The 11,502-nt window shown below is 43.9% G+C and overlaps 1 protein-coding gene across 3 annotated transcripts in view; it reads right to left on the bottom strand.

Moving 5' to 3' along the window:
- The window catches only part of CLCN6 (chloride channel, voltage-sensitive 6), a 39,105-nt gene that overhangs the window by 21,763 nt on the left and 5,840 nt on the right, over positions 1-11,502 (bottom strand). For 2 of the 3 annotated variants that reach the window (XR_001001084.1, XM_011935825.1), the window contains exons 3-5: positions 6,658-6,723; positions 5,887-5,952; positions 3,026-3,092 (exon numbers count right to left, since the gene is read on the bottom strand). Coding sequence is in view for 2 of the 3 variants with exons in the window: in XM_011935825.1 (XP_011791215.1) it covers positions 3,026-3,092; positions 5,887-5,952; positions 6,658-6,723 (199 nt within the window). In the remaining variant the exon portion in view is untranslated. The remainder of the gene's footprint in view (positions 1-3,025; positions 3,093-5,886; positions 5,953-6,657; positions 6,724-11,502) is intronic. The other variant, XM_011935826.1, reaches the window with a different exon arrangement.

Raw genomic sequence — 11,502 nt, 5'->3', positions numbered from 1 at the left:
AAAAAAATTGTTTGAGATGCCTTTGACATTAGGAAATACTTCAAACATTACAAAAAGTAACAAATACCCATACCCTCACAACCTCAGCTTTAACAAATCTCAACAATATGCCATATGTGCTCCAGGTATTTTTAAAAATAAAACATTCGATACCATTTTAAGAAACAAAACAAAACAAAAAAACAGTTTTCCTTCCTCTCTCCTGGGAGAAACCATTAACCTGAAATTATTGTGCATATTTCAAGTGTCCATACTGTTGTACACGGCACTTCTATATCCTGGAAGTTCCTCTTTTTTCTGAACATTAAGTTTTTGAGAATTAGCCATGTTGATACACACAGCTCTGTGGTTTGTTAAGTTTCACTTCTTTTTTTTTCTTTTTTTTTTCTGAGATGGAGTCTTGCTCATCGCCCAGGCTGGAGTGCAGTGGCACAATCTCAGCTCACTGCAAGCTCCACCTCCCAGGTTCACGCCATTCTCCTGTCTCAGCCTCACGAGTAGCTGGGACTACAGGTGCCCGCCACCTCGCCCGGCTAATTTTTTGTATTTTTTAGCAGAGACGGGGTTTCACCGTGTTAGCCAGGATGGTCTCGATCTCCAGACCTCGTGATCCGCCCGCCTCAGCCTCCCAAAGTGCTGGGATTACAGGCGTGAGCCACCGCGCCCGGCCTCACTTTCACTTCTAAAATTATTTTTGTTTTACAATCTACAGAAATGACATGATGTCTAAAATGATACCATATGAATGTGCCACGATTTTTCCATTACCCCATTTGGTGATTCCAGCTTTCTGCTATCACAAAGCTATAATTATCATCTTTGCACATGTCTATGGTTCACATCTGTAAGAGGAATTCATGAGTCACAGGAATGTGCACCTTCCTTTTTCCAGAGGTTTACTGGCCACTCAGTTTTTCTCTTTTGAGAATTCCAGTTCACATCCTTTGCTTGTTTTCCTTCTGTTGGACCATCTGTTTTTTTTTTCCGAATGCATTGCAGGAGCTCTTCCTGTATTCTTTTTTTGAATCGGAGTCTCACTCTGTCGCCCAGCCTGGAGTACAGTGTTGCAATCTCGACTCACTGCAACCTCTGCCTCCTGGGTTCAAGTGATTCTCCTGCCTCTGCCTCCCAAGTATCTGGGACTAAAGGTGCACACCACCACACTAGGCTAATTTTGTATTTTTAGTAGAGACAGGGTTTCACCATGTTGGCCAAGCTGGTCTCGAACTCCTGACCTTGTGATCTGCCTGCCTTGGCCTCCCAAAGTGCTGGGATTATAGGCGTGAACCACCACGCCCAGCCACTTCCTGTATTCTGGATACTAACTATTTGCCTCTTAACTGCATAGTAAATAACCTCTCTCAGGCTGTGGCCTTGTTTTTCACTTTATGGTGTTTTATTATTGTTATTTTGGAGTTTTTGTCTTTATAAATAAAATATGTACTTTGATGTGGTCAAGTTTATTGATTTTTTTTTTTTTTTTTGAGACAGAGTTTTGCTCTTGTTGCCCAGGCTGGAGTGCAATGGCATGACCTTGGCTCACTGCAACCTCCATCTCCCGGGTTCAAGCGATTCTCCCGCCTCAGCCTCCCAAGTAGCTGGGATTAAAGGCACCTGCCACCACACCCAGCTAATTTTTTGTATTTTTAGTAGAGACGGGGTTTCACCATGTTAGCTAGGCTGGTCTTGAACACTTGACCTCAGGTGATCTGCCTGCCTCACCCTCCCAAAGTGCTGGGATTACAGGCATGAGCCACTGCACCCAGCCACTGATGTTTTTTCTTATAATCTGTGCCTTTTGGAGTTTTAAGAAATTATTCCCTACTCTTGACAACATAGTCTCCTAAAGTTTTGTTTTGCATATTTCCATTTTCATCTGGAATTTATCTTTATTTATAGTATAAAATAGGAATAAAACTATTTTTCCATACGGATCACCCACGTCCCAGCATCTTTTTTTTTTTTTTTTTTAAGACAGGGTCTTGCTGTGTTGCCCAGACACAATCATGGTGCACTACAGCCTCAAACTCCTGGGCTCACCTCCTAAGTAGCTGGGACTACAGAGATGTGTATTTTTATTTATTAAATAACACAGCATCTTTTATTAAATTATTCATCACTCCCTCGCTGATTTGTAGTATTAACTGTCATTCACCAAAGTTCCACGTATGTGAGGACCAGTTTCTGCTTCTCTATCATTTTCCACTGTCTAGGTATTCCTACACCAATATGACCAATTTCAATGACTACATCTTAAATTGTATGACTTTTTAATTATTTTTCCTAACTCCCCAAACTTGTAAATTTTATAAGACTTGATATCTGGCAGGGTCAAGTCCACCTTCTTGTCGTTCAGAACTGTACTGACTGACTACTTTTGGCCCTTTACTACACAAATTTAGAAAGAACTTCTGAGTTCCACAACAAATTCTATTGGAATTTTGATTGGAACTACATTAAATTTACAGACTGGGGAGTACAGGCATCTTTGTGCCATCTGTAATCTCATCAACCACAAACATGGGTACACGTCTTTTGTTTATTAAAGTCTTGCTTTTGTGTCTTTCAGTGATCATTAAAAATATTAAAGCTGAATAGCTAATAAGTGGCCCTTCTAATATCATGTTTACTGTTAAACCCATTTCCTTTTTTTTTTTTTTTAAGACAGAGTCTTGCTCTGTCGCCCAGGCTGGAGTGCAATGGCTGGATCTTGGCTGACTGCAAGCTCCACCTTCTGGGTTTATGCCATTCTCCTGTCTCAGCCTCCTCAGTAGCTGGGACTACAGGCACCCGCTACCTCGCCCGGCTAGATTTTTGTACTTTTTTTTAGTCGAGACGGGGTTTCACCGTGTTAGCCAGGATGGTCTTGATCTCCTGACCTCATGATGCGCCCACCTCAGCCTCCCAAAGTGCTGGGATTACAGGCTTAAGCCACTGTGCCCAGCCTGATAAACCCATTTCTACGTAAGAAAGAATCTTGGTGACCACTGAAGTCCATGAACGCCAGGAACCGTGAAAAGGATACACGTCTGTACCACTCCGAACTTGAGTTGGGTGAAGAGTCGCACAAAAAAGTCCACAAAGAGACCCACCTGTGAAGAGCAAGAGATCTATCACACAGCCTTATTTCCAAGTGTAGTACGGGTGTGCTTCTCTTGAAGGCATCTCCTCCCCAACTGCATGTATGAAGGCTGCTCACCAGCCAGCAGCACGTGAATGCGCAGCAGAAAAGCTCAGAAGGACGAGATCCCTTCCCCAGCTCGGTCCCACTGCCCCTCCAAAGAACAAACGCAGAGGGTATAGCTAAGTTGAGTGAAGCAATGGAAAACAAAGAGGGAAGCAGGTGCAGAAAAAGATGTGAGACCAAGAAAGACTACTGACACAGGGGTGTCCAATCTTTTGGCTTCCCTGGACCACACTGGAAGAAGAATTATCTTGGGCCACACACAAAATACACTAACAATAGCTGATGAGCTAAAAAAAGAAAATCTCAAAAAAAATCTCATGTTTTAAAAAGGTGTATGAATCTGTGTTGGGCCATGGGTTGGACAAGCTTGCTTTAAAACACAACATTCATTTAAGTGTATGTGATTTCTGCATGTTCGTTATTAGCAGGTTCTATTTTATAAGTCATTATTTTGACTTAAAATCATCTTTTTTTGAGATGGAGTCCTGCTATATTGCCCAGGCTGGCCTTGGGCCTTGGACTCCAGGGCTCAAGAAATCCTCCTGCCTCAGCCTCCCAAGTAGCTGGGACTACAGGCACACCCCACTGTGCCAGGCTAGACTTATAACCATCTTATAGTCCATAGTTACTCTGGGTAGAGAAAACAACCAAATTCCAATATTCTGCTCTCCAAAGTGCTCAGGGCTTAAAGGAGAACTAGAAAGACTTTTAATTTTATGGATTCAGGATTGAAGGCTTCTTGTCTTTACCTCTGGCCTTCCCTCAAGCCAATGCCTAGAGGCTTTTTAATACTGAAGCCATAAGTGGCCACACATCAGTGGACAAGAGTTGGGAGTCCTATATCATAAAGGCAGGTCTGCCTTCCTAAAATACAAAGGTAGGAGGTAAAGTTGTTTCGGCTTGAGTAACCCTTATCTGAAATGCTTGGGACCAGAAGTGTTTTGGATTTCAGATTTTTTTTTTTAAATATTTGCATTATACTGGTTAAACATCCCAAATCCAAAAATCTGAAATCCAAAATCTGAATGCGCCAATGAGTATTTCCTCTGAGCATCGTGTTGGCATTCAAAAAGTTTTGGATTTTCCAGCATTTTGGATTTTCTGATAAGGGACACTTAACCTGCAGTACTGACGAGTGACAGCTCCAAAGAGTTTGATAAAAAAGTAGCACAAACACTAACAACTGGAGGTCTAATGACTAGCTTATTATAGAGAAATCTGCAACCAGAAACATATATAGCAAAATAAATACCTTGAGATTTCTTTTTTTTTTTTTTTTTTAAGGAGACAGGGTCTCCCTGTGTTGCCCAGGCTGGTCTCAAACTCCTGGGCTCAAGCAGTCCCCGTCTTAGCCTCTCAAAATGCTGGGATTATAGGTGTGAGCCACCGTGCCTGGCCCAACACCCTGAGATTTAAATAAAACAATAAATCAACCCAAGTTCCCCCAAAACGGTATCCATCAGAATGTCACTGAAGAGGGCTTCTGGATGCCATCAGTCTTACCTAGTAAGATGTTCGTTTACTTGTGGATTTACTATAGTAAAAATTTGATGCACGCCATGAAAATAAAAATCGTGATTGGCCCCTGTGGCTACATTATACCAAACACATGTGTACATTTTCCAGGCATATCATGTCAAATTAAGTAGGAGGCTTGTGGCCAGTTCAAGAGAAAAGTGGTAAACAGGCTGCTACTGAGAACAGACACCCCATCCCAACACTGTACTGACCGGAATCAGATTTGACATGGATCATTTTGACTGATGCTGATTTTTCCAGCTTCTCTTCCTCATATTTAACAATGTGAAGTCAGCAGTTCTGGTTCCAGACTTTTTGCTATCCTCATGTTTGGCCATGTTTCCAATCTTGCCCTGTCTGTGATTCACCTGTGAAGCTGCTGCCTCCAGCAACTCTGTTCATATGGGCATATCCCTTCATGCACAGCTGCTGGCTCTGTCTTCCAGACAACATTAACGACATGCAGGGAGGAGCCCAGGATAGCACCATGAACTCCCGGCATGAGATCAAGATCTGTGTTGTGCCATCCTGTTCACTGGCATGCTGTGCTAAATGAAGGGCATGATATTCACAGTTCCATACTCATGACTTTGCTTTTTCCCTAAAGAGTGATCTCATGCCTGCCTAGAGTCCTAACCACTCGGGAAGCTGAGGTAGGAGGATCACCTGAGCCCAGGAGGTCGAGGCTGCAGTGAACTATGATCACGCCACTGTGCTCCAGCCAGGGTGACAAAGCGAGACTCTCTCTCTATTTAAATTAAAAAAAAAAAAAAAAAGTGACTTTAACATCCATTATTTACTCTACCCAATGCGTTCTCTACCCACTAGGGAGACATGTTATCTAGTTAATCAGGTAGATTATAGATTGTGATCCATAATCATATCATAAAAGATAACTCCTGCCCAAACCTTTGAGCACTTCAAGAGCACCATCGTCATGTGTCTCGCTTTCATTTCACAAAGCAAAAACCAGGAAGTATGAAAAACTGTGCCAAGATTATTCATTTAAGAAAAAAAGGGGAGAAAAAAAGGTACTCTTGATTATAATGACAAGTGTTATAGTGTTATAATCTTATAAATGCTATAACGACAAATAACAATGTTATTCACCAGGCCAGGGCTTTCCCTGTGAGCCCCTCCAGCCCTCTGGCCCACCATCCCTCCAGGCCCTGCCTCCTCACCAGGCCAGTGCAGACTCCAATGGCAAACACCACCATCCACTTCACTGCCTCATACCTTCGACCTTTCTGTTAACACAGGAAAAGAATGATTCAGTTTACAGGGTTATGGTGGCAGAGGGGAAGAAACACATCTTGGCTAACCAGTTTTAAGCTAAATTCCACGTGGAGAGCAGGCACAGTGAAGATGATGTTGAGATTTCAGGTGCTTTACAATGCAAAAATGATGGACTCTTTAAGAGGTTGGGCAAGCTGCACTGACAGAGGGAACTCTGGTTGGCAGGATAAAGGCCTAGGGAATAAATGCCAACATAGGCCTACCTTGCAGATAGCATGGGTTTGGTTCCAGACCACCACAATAAAGCAAATATCACAATAAAGCGAGTCACACGAGTGTTCTGGTTTCCCAATGCATATAAAAGTGATGTTTACACTATACTGTGGTCTATTAAGTGTGCAATAGCATTATGCCTACAAAAATGTACATACCTTAAATAAAAAATACTTTATGGCTAAAAAATGCAAACAAACTGCATGCTATTGGAAAAAATGGCACCTTGCTCAACACAGGGTTGCCACCAACCTCCAGTTTGCAAAAACTGCAGTATCTGCAAGGTGAAATAAAGCAAAGTGCATAAAGTGAGGTCTGCCTGTATCGCAGGAAAAGGTTCAAAAAACAAGGGGTAAAGATATTTACTGGGAACTTTAGAAGAGAAAAAAAATACCATGTTAAGACTGATTTTATCCCCAGAGATGAAGGATTGTAAGACTCACCTTATTATCCATGGTCTCCAAAACTTCCAGGTAAGGGTCATTGATACAGCGATCATAATCCAAACTCTGAAAAAGAGGCAAAGGTGAGTCAAAAAGTCACATCAGGTGAGAAGACCTGCAAAAGGACAAACCTCTGGGTTCCTGCTACTCAACATGTGGATGGGCAGAGCAGTGGCACCTGCAGCATCCAGGAGGAGCTGGTTCAAAATGCGGAATCTGGCCAGGCGCGGTGGCTCACGCCTATAATCCCAGCACTTTGGGAGGTCAAGGCAGGTGGATCACCTGAGGTCAGGAGTTTAAGACCAGTCTAGCCAACATGGTGAAACTCCATCTCTACTAAAAATACAAAATTAGCCGGGTGTGGTGGCGCGCGCCTGTAGTCCCCGCTACTTGGGAGGCTGAGGCAGGAGAATCTCTGGAACCTGGGAGGCGGAGCTTGCAGTGAGCTGAGATCGCACCACTGCACTCCAGCCTGGGTGACAGAGCAAGACTCTGTCTCAAAAACAAACACAAAAACCAAATGCAGAATCTCAGACTTTCTGCAGCCCTGTAGCCCTAGGTGACTCAGATGCTCATTACAATTTGAGCAGTGTTGCTTTAGGTTCACACTTCATGCTTTAGGATAAGTTTTAAATTACTTATTTTTAAACTTCCTGTTTTGGCAAAATATGTAAAGACCTTTAGCTATCATGAGCTTTATGAAACTTACTCCATTAGATGTGAACTAAAGTTTCAGTTAGTCAGAACCAAATTAATTTAGAATGTCAATTAGTTATAATTATCTTTTGTAGTTAGTGTCTATGGAAATGAGGTTAGTCTCAAGATAAACTAATACGGAAAGTATTTTTAAAAGCAACTTCAACTTTATGTTAGGAAGAGGCACAGACTCAGCTTGGCTCTCGGCTCCTAAAACTTCTACATCTAAAGCAGCATCCTTTACAACATGCATCACAGAACACAGAAATCCTGCAAGCAACTTGCAGGTATGCCACAGACGTTTAGAGAAACAATTCAAAGGAAATCATTTTAGTTGTCTTGTTAGAGAAGCAGCAGTCTGGGCCGGGCGCAGTGCCTCACGCCTATAATCCCAGCACTTTGAGAGGCCGAGGCAGGAAGATCGCTTGAGGCCAGAAGTTCGAGACTAGCCTGGGCAAGATGGTGAAACCCCACCTCTACTAAAAATACTAAAGTTAGCTGGGAGTGGTGGAGCACACCTGTAAACCCAGCTACTCAGGAAGCTAGGGCAGGAGAGCTGCTTGAACTTGGGAGGCGGAGGATGCAGTGAGTCGAGATCTTGCCACTGCACTCCAGCCTGGGCAACACAGCGAGACTCTTATCTTAAAAAAAAAAAAAAAAAAGACGCAGCAGTTTGGCAGCAAAGAAAAATGGTCGGCCATGAGCTCTCCTTCCTACAACCTGTTCCTACCCACATCAGCTGGACACTAGCCGGGTCACAGCCACACTCCTGGACAACAGTTTCACGTCAGCCAAACAAATGAGATGAATGACAATTTATTCTATCTATATGTCTACCTATAGTCCAAATTCCTTTTTTATGAGTCCTGGAGTACCAACAGGTGACTGAGTAAATCAATTATACATCCAAATATAGAAGACTATACACCAATAAAATGATTACAGTTAAGTCTATATAGATATGGAAAATGTCCAAAAGATATGGAAAATGTCCAAAAATTATTTGGCAAAAGAGTAAGATGCAATTAAAAAATAAAAATAAAGCAGGATGGAGAATTAAAAGTATAATATCCTTTTTTGATTAAACAAAATTAGGATTATTTGCACATCAGCATTCATAATGGGAAAACACCCGTGAGGTAGTGCTTAAGAGGATATTTGCTTCTGGGTGTTGTCTGAAATTCTCATGGCACAAATGGTGTGCTTTTTTATATTTAAAAAAAATGATCAGCTGGGCACAATGGCTCACATCTATAATTCCAGCACTTTGGGAGGCCGAGATGGGTGGATCACTTGAGGCCAAGAGTTTGAGACCAGCCTGGCCAACATGGCAAAACCCCGCCTCAACCAAAAATGCACAAATTAGCTGGGCGTGGTGGCACACACCTGTGATCCCAGCTACTAGGGTGGCTGAGGCAGGAGAATCGCTTGAACCCAGGAGGTGGAGGTTGCAGTGAGCTGAGATCTTGCCACTGCACTCCAGTCTAGGTGACACAGTGAGACTCTGTCTCAGAAAAAAAAAAAAATCTTTTTTACTGATCAGAAAACAAAAAAACACAGTGAGAAAAAAGGACTTTTAGAAACTAGACTCATCTATAAGTGATTAAACATATATGCACATACATATCTATTATAGCGGCCAATGGGAAAAGCTTCCCCTTTCACCCTCTGAAGGTCTGCTGAAAGTGAACTGACAAAAGGCAGATTAATGGGAGTAAAGGCATCCAGACTTATTTAACATGCATTGCACAGGGGAACTGCAGAATGATTACCCAATAACCCCAGTGAGATACAGATGCTTCTATACTCTTCTTCAGAGGGGAAGGGGAAATGGGGATGTGGGAGGAAATAATTCTTAGTGGGGAATGAATGGATCTGGGAGGCAGACATTATCTTGTGAATGATTCTCTTTGGAAATTGAATGGGACAGTGAACAAACAGCGGTTTGGGACAGTTTGCCTGGGCTCTAGGTATGTTGTTTGGTCTTCAGTCTCCTCTGTGAGATGAGTTTTAACATTCCCTGGTTAATGACATTTCAGGAAAGGGATCAAAGACAACTGTGTTCCTTTTGGTAGGTCCAGTTTCTAGGTAGATAAGGGAACGGCAGAGAAGAGCCTCATCCTGTGCTTTGGGAGAGACAAAGCGTGAGGGTGGAGAAGGTCAGAGAGAGACCTCCAGGCTGTTTCTTCAGTTCAGCACATCAAAACACCGTATTTCGGCCGGTCGCGGTGGCTCAAGCCTGTAATCCCAGCACTTTGGGAGGCCGAGACGGGCGGATCACGAGGTCAGGAGATCGAGACCATCCTGGCTAACACGGTGAAACCCCGTCTCTACTAAAAAAACCAAAAAAATTAGCCGGGCGTGGCGGCGAGCACTTGTAGTCCCAGCTACTTGGGAGGCTGAGGCAGGAGAATGGCGTGAACCCGGGAGGCGGAGCTTGCAGTGAGCCGAGATCGCGGCACTGCACTTCCAGCCCGGGCGACTGAGCGAGACTCCGTCTCAAAAAAAAAAAAAAAACACACCATATTTCCAGGTATCATTTTCTGAGCCCCAACAATACACACACACACAAACAGACTTTGTCTTTTCTCCTTTTTTTTTTTTGGTTGAGTCGGGTATCTTTCGTTTGCTAATGAGATGAGTGGTGGCTGGGGGCCCTTAGATAGCTTCAGAAAAGAGGCTGGTCACCAGAAAGACCAAGGCAGGATTAGCGGGGTGGGAAACCCATCCCTCCAGGGAGGAGACTGAAGCTGAAGGTTAAGCTGATCACCAACGGATGGTGATGTAATCAATCATGACTGCATAAAAAAGCTTCCATCAAACTCCAAAAGGACACGGTTCAGAGAGCTTCCAGACAGCTGACCGTTTGGACGTTCCTGGAGGGTACTGTGCCTGGAGAGGGGATGGAAGCTCCGTGCCCCCTCCTACGTTCCTTGAATCTCTCCATCTGGCTGTTCTTCTGTATCCTTTATTAATAAACTAGCAAATGTAAGTAGCGTTTCTGTGTTTTCTGACCTGCTCTAGCAAATGAACCAAACTCGAGGAGGGAGTCCTGTGAACCTTCAATTCACTGCCAGTTGCCGAGAAATAACAGATGACAACCTACTACTTACTTTATTTTTTTATTTTTATTTTTTTTTGCCATGGGGTCTTTCTCTGTCACCCAGGCTGGAGTGCAGTGGCACAATCTCGGTTCACTGCAACCTCCAACTCCTGGGCTTAAGCCATCCTCCCACCTCAGCCTCCTGAGTAACCGGGACTATAGGTGTGCACCTCTATGTTCAGCTAATTTTTAAATTTTTGTGGAGACAGGGTTTCACCATGTTGCCCAGGCTGGTCTCAAACTCCTGGGCTCAAGCAACCTGCCTACCTTGGCCTCCCAAAGTGCTGGGATTATGGGCGTGAGCCACCACGCACGGCCTGCCTACCACTTTTAACTAGCATCTGAAGTGGAAACAGTCTCGTGGGACAGAGCCCTCAACCTGATCTGACGTCATCAGGTAGACAGTGTCGGCACTCAGCTAGAGGATACCCAGCAGGGGTCTGCTGGAGACTGCTTGCTAGGTGTGTGGGGAAACAACCTCCTCCACACATCGGTGTCAGCAGTGTTCGAGCGCCAGTGGTGCCTGAGAGCAGAGGAGAAACAATGCTTGGTTTGTCCTTATCTCTTGCCTTCATCCCAAATATGTATGGAAATTACTGGTCAATTACTTGATTGATGGTTCTATCTAATAAAGCTATGGTTCCATAAACATTTAGAAGGTTTTTAGATATCTAGAATAGACAAATCTATAGACAGAAAGGAGATTAGTGGTTGCCTGGAGTCAGGGGCAAGGAGAACAGGTAGTGGCTGCTAATGAGTGCAGGGTTTCCTCTCGGGTGATGAAAATATTCTAAAACTGACTGTAGGAATTAGCTGGGCGCGGCGGCTCACGCCTGTAATCCCAGCACTTTGGGAGGCTGAGGCGGGCGGATCACCTGAGGCCACGAGTTCGAGACCAGCCTGACCAACATGGAGAAGCCTTGTCTCTACTAAAAATACAAAATTAGCCAGGCATGGTGGCGGGCGCCTGTAATCCCAGCTATCGGGAGGCTGAGGCAGGAGAATCACTTGAACGCGGGAGGCAGAGGTTGCAGTGAGCTGAGATC

The sequence above is a fragment of the Colobus angolensis genome, unplaced genomic scaffold (assembly GCF_000951035.1).
Source record: "Colobus angolensis palliatus isolate OR3802 unplaced genomic scaffold, Cang.pa_1.0 Scaffold149, whole genome shotgun sequence".
Classification (NCBI taxonomy): Eukaryota; Metazoa; Chordata; class Mammalia; order Primates; family Cercopithecidae; genus Colobus; species Colobus angolensis.
The sequence above is the reverse complement of the archived record's forward strand: the minus strand, read 5'-3'. Positions and strand labels throughout refer to the sequence as shown.